Consider the following 22,250-nt stretch of genomic DNA (forward strand, 5'->3'; position numbering starts at 1 on the left):
CTTCGACTGTTCCTGAAGAATAAGCTTCCATGTATGGGCAAGACACCGGGCCAGCTATAGTCCGTGCCATGGACTGGCTATAACGACACAGGGACACTGGGCTCGGTTCCGAATCGGACTTCCAAGGAGGAGGGAAGTCGGAAAGGAGGTATTTCCGGGGCCTTGACTGTTGAAGCGGGGTAGAGGACCCTCGCGATTGACTTGCAATCCAGTTCCTTCGAATCCCATTGACAATTCTCACTGATTTTCCGCACCAGACTACAAAGCTTCAGCCATGGTTTGCCAGTCCGAGTCCCGCAACGTGTGCTCTTCTGCTTGCTGCGGTGGACAATCCAACGAGGTCAAAGCTCAGGATGCATGCGTTTCGCAGAACCCCGGTCAAGGTCAGAGTGGGAGCTGCTGCACTGCACAGAAACCACAAGAAAAAGACCCCAACAGACCTAGTTGCTGCAAGGATAAGCCATCTCCGTGCTGTGATATCTCTTGTGTCGATCGCATCGCCCTGCGCGAGTGCGATAAAAGGCAAATTCTATCGCCTAATAATGCATCTTCAAGTAAGTTCCAATGAGCTTCCTGTGGCTGCATTAACGCTGGACTGCAGGTATTCCGAGCTCGAGCTGCAAAAGCTGCGACGGCAAACCATGCGACCAACACCGCCGTTCCGCGCGTGCCAAATACGCAGCGACACTCGAAGCCCTGGGCTGTATCTGCCGAGCTTTGATAGCCCTTGGTCAAGAATCCTGCTGTGCACCGCCGAGAGGGGCTTCCCTTCGTACTCAGCGTCGCTCGGCGGAATCTTCTCGGGGTACTCTGCAGGCTTCTCTTGATTCTTGCTGCGAGGGGGGTACCTCGGGTTCAGAGAAACGCTGTAGCGCAAGTCCGGAGGGAAAAGGGAAGCCATTCTCGAGCGGCTGTCACAGCGCTCCTAGGGTTTCTGCCGTCTCTAAACAGTGCTCTAGCGGCTGTTGCAGCGTACCTGAGACACCCGGACCCGTTGCTCACCACACTCCTCTCCAGGATTGCGATGAATCAAATATCAGTCCGTCTTTGACTACCCGGCAATGCTTGCCTTCTGGAAATGACACTTCTGGGCCCCGTGGCTGCCCGGATGGTTTCTGCAGTAAACCAAGGCGGCCTTTTGGTGCCTTTTCTCCTGAGAAAGCTCCGAGGGGACCCCAGCCCTGCTCCTCCAGCTGCTGCAGTACCTCCGCGCCTCTAGCCTGCGGCGTCACCGAAAGAAAGGCGAGCGACTCCATAAAGGTCATCCCGGGCACCACTATTCCTGACCTCGAAAAAGGCATCGTCAGGAAAGAGCATATCGTTTTGACCGTATCTGGAATGACCTGCACTGGATGTGAAGCCAAACTTAAGCGGAATCTGGGCACACTAAATTCAGTCCAGAACCTAAAAACCAGCTTGGTGCTGTCGCGGGCAGAGTTTGACCTTGATGTCGGTATTCAGTCACTTGATGAGGTGTTCAGGCACTTGGGAAAGACAACCGAATTCAAGTATGAAAGGGTCACGGACCAAGGATCGCACGTGGACATTGTCGTCCCTACTGCTTCTGAATTTATCAAGCAAGATTGGCCTCGTGGTGTGGTCGAGATGGCTCCTATTGATGAGCACACCGTGAATGTTGCTTTTGATGCAACGGAAATCGGTGCAAGAACTCTGCTGGAGCATGGCTGGGATAGACCGCTTTGTTTGGCTGCTCCGCGCCCTGATCCGGCTGTCGAGGCTGGCAACAAACATGTGCGGCACATGGGATATATGACTATTCTGTCCATTATCTTGACAGTACCTGTCCTGGTCCTTGCTTGGGCTCCTCTTCCGGAGAGGGAAATTGCCTACGGCTCTGCATCGTTGGCCTTGGCAACAGTCGTCCAGGTCATTATTGCCGGGCCGTTCTATCCAAAAGCATTGAAGGCGTTGATCTTCTCTAAAATAATTGAGATGGATCTGCTCATTGTGTTGAGCACAAGCGCCGCCTATATTTTTTCTGTGGTGTCCTTTGGATACCTTGTCGCGGGCCAGCCACTGGCCACTGGTGAATTCTTCGAGACGAGCACTTTGCTTGTCACTTTGATCATGGTTGGTCGGTATGTCGCCGCACTTGCTCGTCAGAAAGCCGTCGAATCCGTTTCACTCCGGTCACTACAGATGCCTACTGCTATTCTCGTAGATGATTCTGGGACAAATGAAAAAATTATCGATGTCCGACTGCTTCAGTATGGAGACCTCTTCAAGGTCCTTCCAGACTCTAAGATTCCAACCGACGGGACAGTTATCGCAGGATCATCTGAGGCCGACGAGTCGATAATTACAGGGGAGTCAATCCCAGTAGACAAATTTCCTGGATCTGCCGTTCTCGCAGGATCCATAAATGGTTCTGGGACGCTGACTGTGAAGTTGACACGGCTTCTTGGTGATAATACGATTTCCACCATTGGGAATATGGTCAATCAAGCCAAGCTGTCCAAGCCAAGGATTCAAGATATCGCAGACCGAGTAGCGAGCTATTTTGTACCTGTTGTGGTCATTCTAACAATCATCACATTTGTCATTTGGATTGCTGTCGGTATTGCAGTGCGAAACCAGTCGAATTCCCGTGCCACCACAGAAGCAATAACCTATGCAATTACTGTACTCATTGTCTCTTGCCCGTGCGCCATCGGCCTGGCAGTACCCATGGTTATTGTTATAGCCAGTGGTGTTGCTGCCGAGCGAGGCGTTATCTTTAAGACTGCTGACAGTATCGAGCTCGCCTACAAGACTTCCCATGTTGTATTCGACAAGACCAGCACTCTCACCCGAGGCAAACTCACGGTTGCATTTGAGCATTTAGACATGGCGAATGATTCCATGTCCCTACTCCTCGGTTTAATTGGGGGTAACAAGCACCCAGTTTCTGCTGCGGTGGCTGCACACCTTAAAGCGAGAGGCATAACAGCATCTACCATCGCTAATACAAAAGTACTAACTGGAAAAGGCGTGGAAGGCTCTGTACCGGGTCTTGCACTTCGAGCAGGCAACTCACGGTGGCTCAACCTCTTGTCTAATCCGCAAGTTCAATCCATCCTCGAACGAGGTTATACAGCATTCTGCTTCACAGTCAACGACACCCTCGCCGCCGTCTTTGGCTTAGAAGACTCCCTTCGCCCCGACACCCTTGAAACCGTCACTAGAATACAGGAGCGTGGTATGGCTGTCCACCTCCTCTCAGGCGATGATGACAGCCCCGTCCGCTCTATTGCAAGACAGCTCAGCATCCCAGATCAAAACATCCGCTCTCGCTGCACCCCAACTGACAAGCAGGCCTACATCCAAGCCCTCGTAACCCCACCCCATCAACAGCCAGACAGCAGGAAGAACCCAACAGTTATCTTCATTGGTGACGGAACAAATGATGCTATCGCGCTCGCTTCCTCCACAATTGGCGTACACGTGAACCAAGACACCGGCAGCGACATCGCTAAATCTGCTGCAGACGTTGTACTCATGCGGCCCAGCCTCCTCGGCGTTCTGACGATGATCAACATCAGCGAAAAAGCGGTAAGAAGGATCAAATTCAATTTCGGTTGGAGCTTTGTTTATAACCTGTTCGCGGTGCTCCTTGGCGCGGGGGCATTTGTGGACACAAATGCTAGGATTCCGCCTCAATTTGCCGGGCTGGGGGAGTTGGTTAGTGTTTTGCCCGTTGTTGTTGCGGCTGGGCTTCTGAGGTGGTCGAGGGTTTAAATTGCGTACCGTCACTGTAGGATGTAGGACATGCTGAAAGTCTAGTTACCGCCAACTAAGTAAGTGAATCGAAGATGGCTTCATCATCGTCGCCCTCAGTGGACCTCTTCCGCATGCCCAGCTTGAGCCATTCCTTGGTATCGTTAATGAGTCTGTCGTGCGGCCCCAATGTTCATCCTCTCTTTAACAAGGAACTCGGGCCCGAGTTTTGGATTATGGACAAGCCACAGATGACGCTCTTCCGCGGCCGAAGTCTCCAGAAGTAGGGCAATACAACAGGTTGCGTCCCCCCACCGCCCCACCGGGTATTTAGATGGTAAAGGCGCTCCTCAAGGGCGCGAAGCTCAAATAATCGCGCGACTCTCAGGCAGCACTGCTCACCTTTGCGGCCGTAGTTCTTTCGGGAGGGTGATGAAAGTGGGTTTTTCTTAGGGCTGATGCGTGATGAACTAGTAGGCGGAGAAACACGGAGCCATTCTTCCTAGACGGTCAAGCAAACGGTCCGTGCTATACCTGACAAGCTGGACTGACAGCGGTATCTGCTCGATTCGTTGGTTGGAATGACATCGCAAATGACATGTATAAGCCCGCAATTTGGCCCCAATGCCGCTGAAGAGATACTCCGACGGGAGTTTCATATTGCTGCTGGCGAAACTTTAGGCCTGCAGGGAAATTGCGGCTGAGATGAAGCTGATCCACTAAATTCTTGCTGCTCAGTCTTGATTGGACTATACCAAACTGGCCAATTTGGGGGCTGATTGGAGAATAGTAAAAACGTTCTTTTTCAGACTCATTCCGCTAGTAAACAAATGGTATCGCATCTCTATCAAACAAAGGAAGTAAACAAAAGAATAAACCAAGCTGTAAAATATCAACGCTGAAGCCGAGTCATAAGATAAAACCACCAATCTAATCTATAGACAATTCCACTCCCGCTTAAACAGCATGACTCTCAGGCTGGTACCAGGTACGCGGGGGATCCGTCTGCGTAAGCGAAATCTCCGAATCCCCAGCAGCAGCCTTCTTGTAATCACCACCCTTGCCACGGGTCGACCAGACGGCCTGGTGCCACTGGGCCTTCCACACAAGACCCGGGTGGAAGAATGTCAAACAGAGAACCGCAATGGCAATCATAGCCGCCTCGAGGATCATAAAGGTGACTTCGTCGTTGGCGAGTTCGCCATCGAATCCCTCAGACAGCTCAGCGCATCGGAAGATCGATCGGACGATGATAACCAGTGTCGCAAGACCGAGTGCGTAAAGGGATGCCTTGAAGTATGGCTTTGCGCGCAGAGCGTCGAATTCCATGTTGAAGTGTGAGCCGGGGGCTTTCCGGACGCGCAGGAAGAAGTACGAGGACATGGCGGTGAAGATGAGCAGGCTGACGACCTGCCATGCCAGACCGGCGATCATGATGTTGATGCCGAGATCAGTCATGTCCTGGTCGTCGTCTGGGGCGGAGGATGCGATTCCACCGCCGAGAGCCTGGAGGACTAGTGCGATGATGTCGAAGGTGATGAAGGTGATGGTGTAGGTGCGAGGCTTGAAGTAGGAGATCTTTTCGCCGTAGGCGACCACGATGCGGGAAAGGGTGAGGTAGATGGCTGCCGTGAGGAAGGCCGGGGCGATGGTCAGGGCGACGAGGTATTGTAGGAAGGCGTCGCCGTTGAAGGGGTTGTCGTGCAGGCTGATGCGGCCGGCGTAGCCCACGGCTTCACCGATGAGGCCGAAGAACATGGCAATGCTGAAGGTCCATGTCTTGTACCGAATTCCCAGGCCGATATGGGCGATGAGCGCAGCGCCGAAGATGGCGATGAAGAGAATCTGGCCCCAGAGGACGGGGAGATAGCCGATTGTGGCCATACTCATGGGACATGTGTCGAGGGTGCAGAGGTGCTGCTCGTATAGGGTCATTGCGTCGGGGTACATTTTGTCTGCCATCTTGAAATTGCAATGCTAATTGAAGAGTAGAATGGATAAACTGTTGCTTGGGATGATGAATATGAAAATAAGGAAGAGAATACAGACCCTTAAATACTCCGTAAACATCTCATCTATACCCTGATCCAGGGAGTCAGCCTTGACATGGCAGTGCTGGATAGCAGCTCCATTGAAACTCCGCTACCTAATGTGCTGACACGCTGAATCCAGCGTTTGTCGGTGCGTTTGTCCGAACTAGTCAATTAAGCTCGTCTGCAGTGATCTGATTGGGCCGGTCGTAAAGTGAGCCCGCTATTAGTATCAGAGGGTGAGAGCTGCAGACCCGCTGGTGCCTTGACAACAAGGCTGTGCTAGCCTGGTCACCGCGCAGCCACTCACAGTCCTCTCTCTATTTTTACTCTTACGCCAGAGCCTATCAGACGGACTCATTTTGCCGATCGCACTATCTCGGTCTTGGTCGTTTCCTGACGAGATTCCTGCGACAGCTCTCAGCCCCCTGCCGGGTCGGGGTTGGGTTTGTCCTCCTGGTCCGTGGCCGACTTCGTATCTTATTCCTCTCGATGGCTTCAGGCTGCGACATTTCGGCCCCAATCGGCCCCCATTTTCCAATTACCGGTCGGGTTTAACACAATCTCGACCCGGTAGGCGTTGGTAATTTCACGAGTGGTCGATACAGGGAAGGCCAAGCCGATCGTTGTAAAAGCTCCCATGTGGTCTGCACGTACCGTGTAGTATTCATCTGCCTTGCCCTAACTCCCGACTCGCTCTTATCGATCTTCCCTCACACCGCTGATGGAGTATGACCTCAAGCTGTCGGCGTTTATTCCTACCAATAAGTGTAACTGGTCTAAACTTAACTGATGGTCTTGCTCGTCATCGGACATTAAGCTATCACCGAACCAGCGTAACTCCTGTATCTCCGGATACACCAGTTATAAATCAACACCACATCCATCATCCATCAACTATTCATCACAGCTCTTTACAATAAAATCAAGAAAATAACAAAATGTCCTTCTCCACCTGCTGCCTCAAAACCTTCAAATGGAACGGCACCCCAACAGGCCAAATCGGCACTCTCGCCAATAACCAGACCTACATCGCCAGCCCCCCTCCACCAAGCAGCGGCCCTAATTCCAACCCCGAATCCACAACCGCAATCCTAATAGTCCACGACCTCCTCGGCTGGTCATTCCCCAATGCCCGTCTCCTCGCAGACCACTACGCCGCCGAAGCAAATGCAACAGTCTACATCCCCGACTTCTTCGGCGGCGAGGTCCTCCCCTTTGAGCCCTTGATTGCGGGCCGATTCAACGAGGTTGACCTACCGGCCTTCAAGGAGCGCAATACACGCGAGATCCGCGAGCCCGAGATCTTCCAGTGCGCCCAGGCCCTGCGTGGAAGATACGACGTTGTTGTCGCCGTGGGGTTCTGTTATGGCGGCTGGGCGGTTTTCAGACTCGGTGCCCAGCGCGTCAACCTGGACCACAGTGGAGTAGAAGGGAGACCGCTTGTTGATGCCATTGCAGCCGCGCATCCGAGTCTCCTAACGAAGGAGGATATTGATGGTGTTAGCGTGCCCGTGCAGATTCTGGCGCCAGAGTTGGATCAGATCTTCACGCCGGAGTTGAAAGCGTATACGTTTGAGTCATTGCAAAGGAGAGGAGTGCCTTTTGACTGGCAGCATTTTCCGGGCGTTGAGCATGCCTGTATGACCCGCGGCGATGAGAATAAGCCTGGTGAGAGGAGGGCGCTGGAGAGAGGGAAGAATGCGGTTGTTGCTTGGGTGAAGCAGGTTGAGCAGGTTGAGCAGGCTTGATTTATGGCTTTCAATACATACTGAGTATAGGGATATAGAAATACTGATATAAATACGGATATAAACATTCCCGCCCTGTTGGAGACAATGCGGGGTCGAGTCGCCGAGTCGCCGAATCACGTCACACGCAAACCAACTGACCATCTTCATCGTCCACATCTTCCTGCATCATCGCAACTATCCAACGAGTCACCATGTCCGACACCTTCTCCTCAATCCCCATCATCGACTGGCGCCGCCTGCAGGATCCCGCCACGAAGCAGGCCGCCTTGGACGATCTGCGCGAGGCCATCTTCGTCGTGGGGTTCCTGTACCTGACGAATCATGGACTGGAGGTACTGACTTTCCATGGTATCCTGATGGAAAAAGCTGATAGGTTCAGGATCTCATTGCAAAAACACACGCGAAGCTCCCCGAGTTGTTTGATCTCCCTGCAGAAGTCAAAGAGAAGTGCGACATGATCAACTCACCATCCTTCGTGGGGTATACGCGTTTAGGAGCGGAGACTACAGCCACCAAGACGGATCTGCGAGAGGTACATTCCCACCTATATGGATATATTCACAGGCTAACAAAACAAGCAATACGACTTCGGCACACCCGGGATGAAGACCTGGAAAGAGGGCGACAAGATCTGGGAGCGGCTAGAGGGGAACAGCCAGGTACGACCGCCCCCCACATGATACCTATACCTAATCTGCGGATACGACACTTAACACATATCAACAGTATCCTGACGTCCCCGGCGTCCAAGAACTAGTCGAAACTTACATCACACAATCCGCTACCCTGTCGCAGCAATTCATGCGCTACGTCTCTGAATGTCTATCTCTCCCACCGGATACATTCGTCGACTTCAAGGGGAACATGGACCGGCTGAAGTTCGTCAAGTATCCGCAGGCCCCGCCGGGCTCGCAGGGCGTTGGTCCGCATAAGGACTCTACTGGTTTATTCACTTTCCTATCGCAGGACGATACAGGCGGTCTCCAGGTCCTGAATAAAAACGGCGAATGGATCGACGCGCCCCCGATTGGGGGGAGTCTAGTCGTAAATGTCCAGCAAGGGCTTGAAGCCATTACGGGCGGAATCTGTGCGGCGACTACGCATCGTGTTATTGTACGTTTGCTTTCTTCCCAAATTCCTTCTCTGGCTTTCTAGATACCACTGTGGTATACGAGACAGAGAGATGTATTAACAGCGCTTAACAGGCCCCAACAACCAAAACCCGCTACAGTATCCCCTTCTTCCTCGGCGTGCGGATGGATCTTACGCGCGACGAACTCCGCGACTCGGCTGCTCATATCGTCGCGCGTATCCCGGCGTCTGATGATAGGAAGAAACGCGCTGTTGATGTTCCGAGCGAGTTTCTATCGCCTTTGTATTCGTGTGTAGGTACCCTCCCTTCTCCTTCCTACAGTCTACCTATCGAGGTAGGGCATGGGCTGTGCTGATTGTGTGGATTAGTTTGGCGAGGCGTATCTGCGGAATCGCATCCTCAGCCATCCGGATGTTGGGAAGAAGTGGTATCCGGAGTTGTATGAGAAGTATTCAAGGCAGGTTCTTGCTTAGGGACCGCCGGGGTGCAAATTTGGTCGGATTTTCAGTATAGGAATGGCAGTTCAGGCACTTGCTGCCGTACAAACTCCAGAGAATCTAGCCAAGTACGGTACAGGCATGAAACATAATTGCACAAGCGGACAAGACATTTACTGTTGAAAACCCGTCAAACAACATCCTTAACCTCATCCTTCCGCACATCCCCAATCTCCACAACCTCATTCTCAAACGCCTGGTCGCCAAATAATGCCGCAATCTCCTCAAGCGAGTGGTTTGCAGTTTCCACGTAGTAGAAGTACACCAACCCAGCAGAAAACAGACAGAACCCGGCGATGATCACGTAAAAGTACCCATGAATACCGGCAAATGCATCCGGGGAGACCATGCCGATGATGAAATTGAACACCCAGTTGCTTGTTGTTGCCAGCGCCATGCCCTTGCTGCGTCCGCGGAGGGGGAATATCTCGGCGGGGAGGAGCCACGGCATAGGGCCCCAGGTGAATCCGTATACGATATTGTACAACATTACGAATGCGTATTGTCCGTCGGCTTTGGTTTGGATGCTGAGGTTGGCTTGTGTGAAGGCGCAGACGACTCCGAGGAGGATTGCCATTCCGAGACCTAGTTAGGAGAGCATGGTTAGTGTTTGCCTCGGAGGCGTTATCTTGGAACCTGTAGGCTGACCTCCTAAAATAAGCAGTGGCTTTCTTCCCCATTTATCTGCCAGCCACCAGGTAACAACAGTGGCGGCAGTATATGGAATCGCGTTGGCAGCGGTATACAGGAGTGACGTTCTATTATCGAAGCCGGCAGACGCGAGGGTACTCGGGAGGTAGAAGGAGACGATGTTGATTCCGTTGAGTTGAGCGAACATTTGCACGGTGATGCCGACGATTGTCCGTTTGCGATACCGAGTAAACATTTCCTGTCGACCCTGTCAGTTTTACCACAACTCTGCTTTATCCGATGGTGCTTACCGTCCAGCTAGACTTGCCCAGGTTGGTTTCGTAGATGACAGCTTCTTGGATCTCAAGAAAGACGTGCTGTACGTGCTGAGCATTGGTGTCGCCGTTAGAGTGCAGGTCCGCGACTGTCTGAAGGCTCTCCTCCATGAAGCCATTCTTCGCTAGCCAACGGGGAGTCTCTGGGAGGAAGAAAGACATGGCCAAGAGGATGAAAGACAGCCCAATTTGTACAATGAACGGCCCCCTCCACGACATCTCACTTGGTAGTAAGAAGTTAAACCCATAGTCAACCCAGCATGAAAGCATATACCCTGCTATCGATGTCGTATACTCAATTCCAACCATCAGCCCGCGGCGGTGCGGTGCTGCGATTTCGGTTTGGATGATAGGCACGGTCATAGACAGGAATCCGACTCCCAGTCCCTGAATGGTACGACCAGCCACGAATGTTCCGAATCCTGGCGCGAACATCTGAATAAAGGCGCTGAAGAAGTAAATGAACCCACCAAGACGAACACACTTCTTTCGGCCGATGATATCTCCAAGGCGTCCAGCAATGAGGGCACCGACGGCGGCTGATGCTTGCAAGCAGGCAACAGATATTCCGGTAATGGATGAATTGACCCCGGTTGTCGTTCCGTCGGCACCACCATAGTCTTTGAAGAAGCGAGCAACAAATGCCTCATTGACCAGCAGGCCGGACATAATTCCTACACAGTCAACACAGTCAGCATCAGTCAAGCCTCTTGATGGATGGATGCCGAGGGCGTACCGGAGTTGTACCCAAATAAGCCATCTCCCAGACTGCCAAAAGCGCAGGTCGCGTAGAGCAATGGGTTCCCTTTGAAGGGATATCTCGCCGAAACGGTCTTCGGCTTCAGTTTCTTCTCCAGCCAGCCTTGCTGCTCGGCGACCTGGTCGGCTATGGCGTGTGAGCGGCGCTGGATAACGGCATTCTGGGCCGGCTCTCGTGCAGAGACTTCACTGACACTCATGGCGCTATCAACTGCGGTCAACGAGTGTTGTCTTTCTCAACCAGGGCGGGCCATTGGGCTCTATTTCTACCCCGGAACGGCATCCCGTGGGGAAACTCCGGGTTTCTCCAAGTTGACGCTTGGTGTCTCCGAGTAACGGCGAACTCTGGTATGAAACCATCCACAGTGTGTGTTCTAGTGCCAGGATGGAGTTTTCTATACACACAGTCCGCCAATAGTTGCACGTTTGGGCCGAGGGTCGGAATGAAGGCCAATCACTGTCCCGGCCGGCGACCCCAGACGAGGCATTTTATGGGCTGACTCCCTCCGGTTCCGTGGGGAGAAACCCACCCGGTTCCGAGTAGGCAGTAAGTGCTCGCCGAAAGTTCATCCGCCGGAACCGTGAGGATCCAGACGGAACCGCTCGCAACTCCGTAGTATACGATCAGCCCGAAGAGAAGCGAGAGCTCGAACATTTTTAAATCCTTCACCACCGTGATTGCGTTATTTTGTCCAAGACACAAACTGCAGTCATGACTATCCCAAAAAACGACCCGGTTGGTTGTACGAAGCGATTATCTTGTTTCGCGTGCTTACTTAGTTCCCTATTAGGCTGTGAACCAAGCCTTTCTACTGTATCCCGGAGGTTCATTCGGATATGAGGAGCGTGATGTACCTACTCTGCGCTCAGAACGGGATGTCCTTGTTCGAGTGGTAGCAACGGGGCTTTGCGGATCAGATGTGTGCAACCCATTTTCACTGCGGCTAGCATGAAGAGTCAAAACTAACAATGACTTGTTCCATAGGTACACTACTGGCAACACGGCCGCATCGGACGATATGTCGTCGAGGCCCCCATCGTCCTTGGCCACGAATCATCCGGCATAGTGGTCGAATGTGGAAGTCAATCAGGCCTGACCGTGGGCGATCGTGTCGCACTCGAGCCCGGTATTGCATGCAACACCTGCCGTAATTGTCGCGCTGGTCGGTACAATCTCTGCCCGAAGATGCGTTTCGCTGCGACACCGCCGTACGACGGAACATTGGCGACATATTACCGCCTTCCCGCAGAGTGCTGCTATAAGCTGCCAGATCATGTATCGCTGCGCGACGGCGCGCTGATCGAGCCGCTTAGTGTTGCCGTTCACGCCTGTCGGCTGGCGGGGGATATGCAAGAAAAGTCGGTCATTGTTTTTGGCGCAGGGCCAGTCGGACTACTCTGCGCTGGGGTCGCGCGTGCATTCGGCGCCTCGACAGTCGTTGTGGTGGATGTCGTGCCTGCTCGGTTGCAATCTGCCCATAAGTACGGCGCAACGCACACGCACCAAACTGTGGCAGAGTCTGCCGAAGAGAACGCGCAAAATATACTAGATACAGCGGGTTTGGACGTGGGAGCAGACATCGTCTTCGATGCAACAGGTGCTGAGCCCTGCATGAACTGCGGTGTCCATGCCCTAGCCGGTGGGGGTACATATGTTCAGGTGGGCTTGGGTCGACCTAATCCATCCCTCCCAGTCGGCCAGATTTGTGACAAGGAGGTTGTGTTCAAAGGAAGCTTCCGATACGGACCAGGTGACTATGAGACGGCGGTGGGACTTCTTAACTCGCAGCGCATTCGACTCGGCAGTTTAGTTACCCACGAGTTCTCTTTCTCGCGGGCAGAAGAGGCATTCCAGAACGTCGCCAGTCGCCAGGGAATAAAGAGCGTCATCTACGGGCCTGGCGTAGACGAGAATATAGCCAACTCGACGTTAGCATTAACTGATTAAATTTGTCACATGTCAAGCCATCATGCGCGCTCTATGGCCGCAAAAACCAATTGCATGGCAATGGTTTCCGTGAGATCAGTAGGGTCCTAGAATTCCGGGCCATTCCAGGACATGTCCCATAGCCAATATAGTCCACGTTCGCCGTTCGGGTCTGTGCTGGGTTGGAAGGGTTCCAGGGGGATATGCGAGCCATTCCAGTCAACTTGATCAGATGATGGCCACGGATGACCCCCAGGTTCCTGGGCCGGACCCTCCATTTGGCGAGTGTCGGTACCGCCGTACCAGCCAAAAGAGCGTTCATCATTGCCGGACGGTACAACTAAGATAACCCCACAATTAATAATGGTGCCCAGATGTAGGGGTAGGAACAGGGAATTACCGTATTGCACCGAGGCCAAGCTTTCATTCAGACGAAGCGCATTGGTAACGTCTGGCCACGCCTGCCGGCGCATGGTAGTGTCGGATGCTTCCAGCGTCACGTCAAGAGGGAGCCGGAGGGTGTCTTCCACTGACATGAGCCCAGTGTTTGACAAATCGTACCCCTCTTCCTGATGGCCCCCTGCGATTGGCGCAAGGATGGCCTCAGATTCACGACGAAGAAGCAATGTGACCACATTTTTCAGAACAGTGGTGCTTTGCTTTGACAATGCAGAGCGCTGACCTAGAAGGTCTTGCAGCCGCAAGATGCGTGTAATCGTACGTTTCACGATCTGTGCGGTGTCCGACAGCGGATCTGAGAGAGCCATGACAGCTAACACAATTGCCGCGTTGAATACATTAATAGCTAAGAAGGCAACCAAATGGCTATCAGTCGCAAGTTGAGCAAGGACGGGCAATTCAGTCACCCGCGATGTCCTCAAGGCGGCGTTCCACCAATGTACGGAGCTCGCCACAGACGTATTCGGTGATAGTGCTTCAAAAGGTGAGTCCGGTTGGTTTGGCGTGACCGCGTTACGTTGGCGGCTGTGAGTCTCTAGTCCGCGGCTTTGGCCTGACTTGGAAGGATCCGTTGACAGATGATCAACTTGTCGCGCCAACAAAGGGCGGTGGAGGACGATTAAAATGTTGTCGTAGGTCAAATGAAGTGATAGTGATTGCAATGCATGTGCCTTTGCCTCTAGCCCACTGTCGGCCTGGAAGTCTCCATCGAGGTTCAAAACCAAGTTGCCAGGTAGCTCGTCCCGCCACTTCTGCAGATTCTGGGTGGCTTCTTTAACTAGCCCAAGGTACGCGTCGCCAGCCAATGCCTTGGATGAGCCCGAGGTGCGCGAGCCAAAGATAGCCTCCAAAGCGCTAGACGCCATGAGGTAAAGGCGGTTGAGCTCCCGTTGGTACGTAGAGTAGCAGACTGTATAACCCTGTTCTGATGCTGGCGCAGCGAAATGCGGATTCTCATGGATATCAGCTGGCATGCTGATATTGCAGTCCCGGTCATTGATCCCGAGTGGACGGCCGTATGTGATTGATGCGAACCGATCCCAAGTGTATATTGTCCACCAAACGCGTTTCCGTTCCTCTTTTTCTTCAAAGCTCCCCCTAGTTGGGTCACGGTGCAGCCCTGCGGCCTGGGAGATCCGGATTGTGGCACCTAGTAGGGAAAACGAAAGATTGGGCCGCCCGTGGTAGACGCAGTAAGATCCGAATAAAATGCAAATCTGAGCCGCCGTGACGGAAGGCTGGCCCATCAACTCGACAATATACGACTCGACTAGTTTTAGCAGCCCGGCACTCATTTGTCTCCATTCATTATCAGTAGCGGCAGCAGCCTTCCGCTGTGATCGGTACCATGCACCCATCCCCAGAACGACAGCCAAAAGGATTAAAAAGGGCTTTTGGGAGGAGTATGCCAAGCCGTCAGCGACAGAGAGGAGATTCTTGCGGAAAGTAGGCTCATAGATGACGAGCGAGAACCAATGGACGGCATCGAAGTAGTCGTCGAGTAAGGAATACATGGCATCCGTGGGTGGTAACGGCTGGCCTAATATCGAGGCAATTGGGAATCGCTGGCCGACAGCCGTGACGTGCCGGTCTGCAACACGGGTGCTAGCTTGATAGCCTGGGATGGCGGACGTAGCCTGCTCATCGATGAGTTGCCGGCCGAGTCCATAGATCTTCTGCGCAATACCCAATGTCGATTCCGCTTCCCCATACTCGACTGGTCTGGGCGGGCCATGCACATCTGCATGACTCTCATTCGCAGCATCGTTTGCTTCCTGAGCCCGACTTTCAGTGTCGCGGGGACTTCCCACAGCTGGACTAGCAGAAGCTGGTGATTGCGTCTCTCGTCGGCGACATCTCGCAACGGTCTTGGAACTGCTTCAGGTCAGGTTTGCTGAGCGGCTGTTAAACTCGATAGTTCACTTACTGTCGCGTGCTATCCCGGCGCGTCCGACTGATAGGGAGCGGTCTACAGTTCACTTGGGCTCTGACACACAGTGAACAAGGTCGGAATGGATCGCACTACATAGCCAATGCCGCAGCGCGAGAGTAATTAGCAACAGCCGGCAAAATCGGAGCAATGTGTGGTGCCTACTCGTGTTTTGTGGCGCCGACATCTCTCGCAGGCACTACTGACGCGCGTTGGTAACGGCGATCGCATATAGCTCGTGTTCCCCGTCAGCTCCGGTAAATTATCCGATGCATGGCTTGACATGGTCTTAGCTGATGATCGTGGGGATGCACTGGGGAGGAACAACCGCAGGATCCGGCGGGACCTGCAAAAAGCCGGGGGAGCACGTGCAGCGGAAGATATGCAAGTGTATTATTAATGCATATATTATCCACGGCTTCAGTCAAAGCTCTATAGACCGGCGCAACCACAGGTATATTATCTATTTGGCTCACTGATTTTGATTTTCTATATGTTAATTGGAGGTGAGGCGCTTTGTAAAGCCATTGACGAGCCATTTGCTTTGTCCTTGTGTCCGGACGGTTTGCCGACATTGCATCATGTTCCTGATATATATTTATCTTCTCGGCTACATACTACGCTTTTGCTAATGGTTATTAAAAGTGCAGGGCTCTGTACTCTATAAGTTGTCAACCCGGCATAACTTTCTTAACTTCCTTCTCAAGTATAAAGTGGAATAATTACTATAATTCCTGCAAGCCCTGGCATCTACACGCCCTACCAAAGCAGCCTCACTCTGGTGGATAAACAACAATCCGATCCAAATCAGCCCCTTTATAGTCCCAACCGTTAAACAATCCCCCGACGGTAATGGTATTGCGCCGTCCCTTCTTCAGCGTCAACTGCAGCGGCGTCGAGAGAATAATTCCCTTGTGCGTGTCGCGTTGGTACAGGGTCTCCACGTTCTGCGTGTCTCCGTTGACGACGACGCTGCTGATCCGGCGCAGCTGCCAGTCGCCGCCGATGCGGTCCGGTGTTCCGCCGGCTGTTTTGTTAGAGTTAGATGTGCTGTGAACTAACTATAAGGATGGGTACTTACGTTGGTCTCCGAAGCCCATATCGTCGATATCTGATGGAAGGTTAGACGATGGTACAGCAGTGGAAGGGGGTAGACTGACTCTGGTAGTAGAATGAAACCCACTGCGGCTTTCCAGTTCCTTCGATGTTGTGGAATGTCACCGTGCTGTCATTGCCGTAGATTCCAGTTAGGATGACTCCGTCGGTGGCGAAGTTCTGTTCAGTTAGATGGGATTGCATCGTTCAGGTGGACGCGGCTGGGACACGTACAGCTTCTTGCAGGTATGCGTCGCCGCTTGTCTTTGCATGCTTGGATGTGTACGTTTTGCCCTTGACGGGGTGCCATTCTCCGGTTTTACTGGACTGATTAGCAGATGCAGGCCGAGATGCAGACCGAGTGGCAGTAGTATACTTACACATTCAGATCGTAGACATCGTGCCATTGCACCTCCAGCGTCTTCTTGCGCTCGTCGATATCTACAGGAAGCCAGATGTAGCGACTCTCCCATAGCGAGTTGGAGTCCCACTGGTCACCGATATACAGGTACGTCGTCTTCTTCGTCCCGTCGATGCGGATCGAGAATCCAGACTGCGAGTTGAAAGTGCGCGTGTTGAGCGGCGACACAATAAACGGCTGGGACCATGGACCGCTGAGCTTGTCGGCGCGAAAGGCGACCACATCTACTGCTGTCAGTAATTCCTCGTGGCTATGGTGGCAGACATACTGTTAGGTCGGTATCCCGTCTTATGGCTCATCAGCGCCCAGTAACTATGGTCCGACTGGATGATGGTCGGGGCTTCGAGGTCGAACTTTGGGAATCGATGCACCACTTCATCCAAGGCAGTAACATTTGAGTTGAATCTGGTCAAGTAGACGTCACGGCCGTCGACGCTGTCCCCGTTCGAGTATAGAGCGTACGACCTGCCGTCCTTGCGATCCGTGAAGAGACCAAAGTCCTGCGACCAGTTCCCGAGAGGCGCGGTGGCGTCGACGAACTCGTATGGACCGGCGATGTTATCGGCTGTTGCTAAGCCCTGGAGAAGCCATCCGTAGGTGGAATTGTCTGCGTGCCACCACATCTGCTCAATTAGTATGGACCTGCTGCATGGGGCAGGGGGCATACATGGTACTGTCCGGTGCCTTCACTGTAGACGACCTTGGGGCGCTGGATGATGTGCTCGGGGGATATGTACTGGTGTCCTTCAATAGGCTCTAAAAAACACTCAATTAGCTAGGCCTTCACAGAGACCTGAGTCGTGGTACATACCCAATGCTAGACCGTGCGATTCCCATGTCCCCAGATCGTCGGAGCTGTACACCGAAACACCGCCTCCCTCCTCCTGCCCTTCGATCTTGTATTCCCCGAAAAGCCAGAATTTGGAACTCTCCTTGTCGAAGTAAATATTCCCGGCGTGGGCGTTGACCAGGTTTCCCTCCGTATCCTGCCATCGCCCACCAGGCACGATATACTTGGCCTGAGCGGATGCGACCAGAATCGCAGAAAGCGCCGTACCGAGCTTCATTTTGGCGTAAATAACTGAACTACTTCAATTGTCCTGGCGCGCATTCGGGAAATTATTAGAACTTATACAGATTATACTGCTATAGTGGAGATCGGCGACAGCTACCCCGAGCGTGCGGGGAGCGAAATGAAGCTCTCCACAAATTCTCCGGCGCAGTTCCCTCGCTTTTCTTTGCTGTCGATCGCGACTGGCTGTTTTCTGTCTGTGGGCTGTGGAGCTCTGGAATTTCTCCGTGCTAAGCCCGGTGGTTGTTGGGCAAGGGCCCTTTGATATATACCGGCGAATTGGCCAGCAGATTGAATGCTGGAAGGTTTATGCTACAATCTTGGCTCGGGCAATTAATCGGAGTGTTGAATTTGCATCACTGGGTTGTTTGGATGTCTCTTTTATTTCTTGTCAATTCCCATCAAAAGAACAGGAGAATAATTGTCTTGTCGACTCTCTTCTCCAGAGACTATGACTGGAATTATGAGATTCGCCAAGTGCACAGGGCTATTACGCAGGCAAACAATATAACGGCATTAATGCTGCAACCACTTTAGGCAACAAATCAACCCTCAACCACGGCCAGCTCCTTCTCCTGCAAATCCACGACACGCACATCACGATCCTGCCCTCCTCTCCTCTCCTCCCGCACAGTCATGGCCGTAATCCCAGCCGTCCACAGCGCCAGCGCAATCGAGCACGCAATCATCGCCCACATCCCCTTCGTAAACCGCGGCGCAAAGTCCGCCGAGTAGAAGAGGATACTCCACCACGCATTCACCGCATTACTGCCCATATTCATGCTCGCGATCACAACGGACCGCAGCCGCTCGTCCTTGTACCGCATTGCGTCGTTGCACCATGCGAAGAACGTTGCTTGGCATGCGTAGACGGCGCCCGCCCAGTAGTATGCGCCGAAGACGGTGGATGTTGAGTCGAAACACGTTAGTATGAGCGCTGAAGTGATGATCCCTGTTATGGCGATGAAGTAGCCGACGAGATACCGCTTCCCGCCCATGAAATCCGTCAGTGTTGCCCAGAATAGCGTCGATATGATCCCGACTGCGGGCACGCCGGTTGGGTAGTTGTTCAGCTGGGGCACGGAGTATGAGGCTGTTGGGTGTGACTGCATGTATAGCGCGAGCAGGGCGTTTGTGGAGAACGATTCGGTTTCTCCCGCGATGATCCACAGCATCACGAAGGCGTACCAGTACCATGTTGTGAAGATGCGTTTGAGAAAGGCCCAGTTTAGGGGTACTTTGACGGCGCCGGACTCGGGGATGCGTGCGACGGCGAGGGCTTTCTCTGCGGCTGTGAGGTAGCGTGCTTTGGTGGTGGTTGGGGTATCGGGGAAGACGAGGAAGCCGTATATCGCGATTGGGATCGTGATTAGGCCGTCAATCTGGTTTCATTAGATACTAATCTGGATGGTTATAAGTCAGGGACGTACGATGAATAACCACCGCCAGCCGGAAAGGCCTTGCATTCCGTCCATGGACGAGTGGATTCCTGTCTGGATGAATCCTCCAAACATTGTACCGGCGAGACCGCTGGCCGTGAAGATGCCACTGCGCTTTCCGAGCTCTCGCTCTGTATACCAGGAACCCAGAATATAGTGTGTTCCCACAAAGGTGCTCGACTCTGCAAGGCCGAGGAAGAAGCGGATTGCCATGATGCCCTGGGGATTGGACACCGCGGCCGTGATCATGGTGAGACCACCCCAGAGAACCATCATCGCAGGGAAGAACAGGCGCGGACGGAAGTAGGTCAAGGCAAGATTGGACGGGACTTGACCGATAATGTATCCCACCGTGAAGACGGTGTTGATCTGGTTGAGTTCATTCCCCTGGAAGTGCAGCTCTTCGCGCATTCCCGACACGTAGGCATTGTTTATATTCGTACGATCGAGATAATTAGCAAAGTAGCACAGACAGCAGAAAGACAGAATGAAGAGATCGAGCTTGCGCAGCAATTTGGCCTCGCCGGGCACGCTCTCCGGGCCCCGGATATAGGCGGCGAATCTGGCAAACATTCTGGGAATCAAAATCTGGGGTAGCCATGACTAACAGAAACAGGGTCTCTTCAGCGTCTCTTTATAACTATTCACTTTCTTGGTACTTGGCTTCTCCAATGTGACCTTGTGACTTCTTATCTCGTATCCTGCGGTTATCAGAGTTGGAGAATGGAGACCACTGCCGGCGTTCTGGCCGAGGTCGTTGTTGATATACGGGTAACTGATAGCCTCGGCGAAGTTAACCAATGCCTGGCTTACTGATAAGTGCTCTGGAGATTGAAATTGGAGATGGTGATGCTCCAACATATGGAGTACACTGGAGATCGATCGTCTGTCCTCCGGCTATCCGGCACTTCCCCCGCAGTACAAAGGGTGGAAATTCCTCTCTCCATCTCGGCCATAATCTACCATACTTTTGAATACACCGGTGTACAGCATGTCGTGGGAATCGATCGCCGCCAAAAAGCGCCAGGCCCTCAGGGATTCGATCCCAGCAGACTGGGTGATCCCTGCTGCGGTTCTTCCTCCTGCTGATCAGCTCGACGTCACAAGCTTTCCCAGAGAGTCGGGCTTCTTTACCGGTCGCGAGCTGGAAATCACTTCAACCCCTGCTCAGACAATTCTATCGCACATTTCCTCCGGATCATGGACAGCCGAGGAAGTCACCAAAGCGTTTTGCAAAGCCGCCGCCGCTGCTCAGCAGCTGGTACGTCCACCAACAGTTCCCCGAAGTCCATACTAATGATGTAACCAGACCAACTGCCTGTCGGAAATCCTGTTCGACAGAGCAATCGCCCAGGCAAAGGAACTAGACGCCTACTTCCAGCAAACCGGCAAGACGAAAGGCCCATTCCACGGTCTTCCCATTTCCATCAAGGACAACTTCAACCTGGTCGGTTATGACTCGACTATCGGGTTCGCCTCGCTGGTCGACGATCCCGCCACATACAACAGCACCCTCGTCGACCTGCTCCTCAATGCAGGCGCCGTCCTCTACTGCAAGACAAATGTGCCCACGGCCATGATGATCGCGGAATCAGTCAACAATGTCTTTGGTCGAACGGTCAACCCGCGAAATCGCAAGCTCACCTCGGGAGGTTCTTCTGGTGGCGAATCCGCCCTGATCGCCTTCGGAGCCAGCCGTATCGGCGTAGGGACTGACATTGGTGAGTCCACCTCTACTCCCAACAGCCCAAAAGTATGTACTAATAATGAGCAGGCGGGTCTCTCCGCATCCCAGCTGCCTGCACAGGGATCTTCACAATCAGACCCTCCTTCGGCCGCTTCCCCAACTTCCAAACCCGGTCCGGTCTCGCCGGCCAAGAGGCAGTCAACAGCGTCAACGGACCCATGGCCAAAACCCTCGACGAGGTCGTCTTCTGGGCTCGCACGGTCGTCGGTCAACAGCCCTGGCTGCGCGATCCGAAATGCCTCCCCATCCCCTGGCGCTCAGTCGAGGTCAAGAAGTCGCTGAAAATCGGTGTTCTTTGGCATGATGGCCTTGTCACGCCTACGCCCCCTGTTTCGCGTGCGCTGAATGAAACAGTCGCGAAATTAAAAGCCGCGGGCCATGAGGTCGTGACTTGGGCGCCGACCGAGCACAAGAGACTCCTGGAGACGCTGCGAACGATGTTTATCGCCGACGGCGGGAAATCCGTAAGGAAACTCCTCGAACCAACGGGGGAGCCATTCCGGCCTGAGATGAAGATGTATGAGACGGCGACGGACCTCGGCGTGCATGAGATGTGGCAGGTTCAGGTTGCCAGGAATACGCTCTGCAAGTCGTATCTGGATCGGTGGAATGAGGCGGGCATTGATGCTGTGCTTTGTATGGTTCCCACTTACTTCAATCACCGTTCTTCTTTTTCTTTGGCATACTAATGAGGTTATAGGCCCGACGTGCCCGTATAGCAGTGTCGAACATGGCAAGTTCGCGTACGTGGGATATACCGGTGCTTTCAATGTCCTGGACTACCCTGGCGTGTCATTCCCCTGTGGGGTTACAGCTGACAAGGGCCTTGATGGCTCGTATGTCGACCATAAACCGCTGAGCGATATTGATGCGCAGATTCAGAGTGATTGTATGTTCTCCTCTACCTCTACTTCTCGGTTTTAGGCATGTGCTGATATCGCCAGACTCCGCGGAGGCTGTTCACGGTATGCCTGTTAGTTTGCAGCTTGTTGGGAGGAGGCTTGAGGATGAGAGTGCCTTGGCTATTACTGGTGTGATTCTGAAGGCTCTTTCTGGTTCTGTGAACGGGACGAAGTAGGAAATACACGGGGTATATAGATGAGGTTAATAAACTGTTTATATAATAACCTGCCAAGCTATTACCTTGTCACTTTTACCCGTCAGCAGGAATATTACCCGACGGGCAATACCCAAGCTTGGAGTATAGACGGACCGTCGAGACAAGCAGTCCAGAACCGGTATTAATATCAAAATAGAATAGCCTCTGACTTGGTTAAGCTTTCTTTGGCGTTAATATTGCGTGACGGTGGCTGTGTAACGGTCTTGTGTTCAAAACCAAGCTGAT

At 53.0% G+C, this 22,250-nt stretch overlaps 10 protein-coding genes across 10 annotated transcripts; 5 read left to right on the forward strand and 5 right to left on the reverse strand.

The window, feature by feature from the left end:
- Positions 1–274: 274 nt before the first annotated feature.
- Positions 275–3,738, forward strand: ASPSYDRAFT_154966 (heavy metal translocating P-type ATPase; the record flags this gene model as incomplete). Its single annotated transcript, XM_040842417.1, has 2 exons — positions 275–554; positions 602–3,738. The coding sequence occupies 2 exons, from the start codon at positions 275–277 to the stop codon at positions 3,736–3,738; spliced, it is 3,417 nt and encodes a 1,138-aa protein (XP_040701001.1).
- Positions 3,739–4,458: 720 nt separating this feature from the next.
- On the reverse strand, positions 4,459–6,088 carry ASPSYDRAFT_47493 (RTA1 domain-containing protein). Its single transcript, XM_040847437.1, has one exon. It carries the CDS (start codon positions 5,677–5,679, stop codon positions 4,675–4,677), a length of 1,005 nt encoding a protein of 334 aa, XP_040701002.1. The 5' UTR covers positions 5,680–6,088; the 3' UTR covers positions 4,459–4,674.
- A 451-nt stretch (positions 6,089–6,539) lies between these two features.
- ASPSYDRAFT_1124276 (dienelactone hydrolase family protein) lies at positions 6,540–7,582 on the forward strand. The gene is made up of 2 exons (XM_040839950.1): positions 6,540–7,483; positions 7,537–7,582. Exons 1-2 carry the CDS (start codon positions 6,689–6,691, stop codon positions 7,543–7,545), a joined length of 804 nt encoding a protein of 267 aa, XP_040701003.1. The 5' UTR covers positions 6,540–6,688; the 3' UTR covers positions 7,546–7,582.
- A 110-nt stretch (positions 7,583–7,692) lies between these two features.
- Positions 7,693–9,067, forward strand: ASPSYDRAFT_155887 (isopenicillin N synthase family dioxygenase; the record flags this gene model as incomplete). Its single annotated transcript, XM_040842502.1, has 6 exons — positions 7,693–7,833; positions 7,881–8,033; positions 8,080–8,160; positions 8,228–8,614; positions 8,707–8,886; positions 8,963–9,067. The coding sequence occupies 6 exons, from the start codon at positions 7,693–7,695 to the stop codon at positions 9,065–9,067; spliced, it is 1,047 nt and encodes a 348-aa protein (XP_040701004.1).
- Positions 9,068–9,221: 154 nt separating this feature from the next.
- Positions 9,222–11,015, reverse strand: ASPSYDRAFT_155863 (sugar porter family MFS transporter; the record flags this gene model as incomplete). Its single annotated transcript, XM_040842501.1, has 4 exons — positions 9,222–9,676; positions 9,740–9,980; positions 10,033–10,730; positions 10,793–11,015. The coding sequence occupies 4 exons, from the start codon at positions 11,013–11,015 to the stop codon at positions 9,222–9,224; spliced, it is 1,617 nt and encodes a 538-aa protein (XP_040701005.1).
- A 512-nt stretch (positions 11,016–11,527) lies between these two features.
- On the forward strand, positions 11,528–12,763 carry ASPSYDRAFT_59576 (NAD(P)-dependent alcohol dehydrogenase; the record flags this gene model as incomplete). Its single annotated transcript, XM_040849727.1, has 3 exons — positions 11,528–11,551; positions 11,607–11,735; positions 11,801–12,763. The coding sequence occupies 3 exons, from the start codon at positions 11,528–11,530 to the stop codon at positions 12,761–12,763; spliced, it is 1,116 nt and encodes a 371-aa protein (XP_040701006.1).
- An 86-nt stretch (positions 12,764–12,849) lies between these two features.
- ASPSYDRAFT_59577 (uncharacterized protein) lies at positions 12,850–15,362 on the reverse strand (the record flags this gene model as incomplete). Its single annotated transcript, XM_040849728.1, has 4 exons — positions 12,850–13,082; positions 13,143–15,076; positions 15,129–15,223; positions 15,297–15,362. The coding sequence occupies 4 exons, from the start codon at positions 15,360–15,362 to the stop codon at positions 12,850–12,852; spliced, it is 2,328 nt and encodes a 775-aa protein (XP_040701007.1).
- A 222-nt stretch (positions 15,363–15,584) lies between these two features.
- ASPSYDRAFT_206361 (uncharacterized protein) lies at positions 15,585–17,744 on the reverse strand. Its single transcript, XM_040843901.1, has 8 exons — positions 17,459–17,744; positions 17,315–17,403; positions 16,916–17,270; positions 16,607–16,871; positions 16,461–16,548; positions 16,292–16,406; positions 16,213–16,242; positions 15,585–16,158 (listed from the first exon to the last, which is right to left on the reverse strand). The coding sequence occupies exons 1-8, from the start codon at positions 17,712–17,714 to the stop codon at positions 15,905–15,907; spliced, it is 1,452 nt and encodes a 483-aa protein (XP_040701008.1). The 5' UTR covers positions 17,715–17,744; the 3' UTR covers positions 15,585–15,904.
- A 475-nt stretch (positions 17,745–18,219) lies between these two features.
- Positions 18,220–19,940, reverse strand: ASPSYDRAFT_1124400 (uncharacterized protein). Its single transcript, XM_040839951.1, has 2 exons — positions 19,150–19,940; positions 18,220–19,101 (listed from the first exon to the last, which is right to left on the reverse strand). Exons 1-2 carry the CDS (start codon positions 19,729–19,731, stop codon positions 18,265–18,267), a joined length of 1,419 nt encoding a protein of 472 aa, XP_040701009.1. The 5' UTR covers positions 19,732–19,940; the 3' UTR covers positions 18,220–18,264.
- A 209-nt stretch (positions 19,941–20,149) lies between these two features.
- Positions 20,150–22,144, forward strand: ASPSYDRAFT_70262 (uncharacterized protein; the record flags this gene model as incomplete). Its single annotated transcript, XM_040850502.1, has 5 exons — positions 20,150–20,419; positions 20,468–20,879; positions 20,933–21,541; positions 21,606–21,794; positions 21,850–22,144. 5 exons carry the CDS (start codon positions 20,150–20,152, stop codon positions 21,981–21,983), a joined length of 1,614 nt encoding a protein of 537 aa, XP_040701010.1. The 3' UTR covers positions 21,984–22,144.
- Between the last annotated feature and the right edge of the window lie 106 nt (positions 22,145–22,250).

The sequence above is a fragment of the Aspergillus sydowii genome (genome assembly GCF_001890705.1).
Source record: "Aspergillus sydowii CBS 593.65 unplaced genomic scaffold ASPSYscaffold_8, whole genome shotgun sequence".
Taxonomy (NCBI): Eukaryota; Fungi; Ascomycota; class Eurotiomycetes; order Eurotiales; family Aspergillaceae; genus Aspergillus; species Aspergillus sydowii.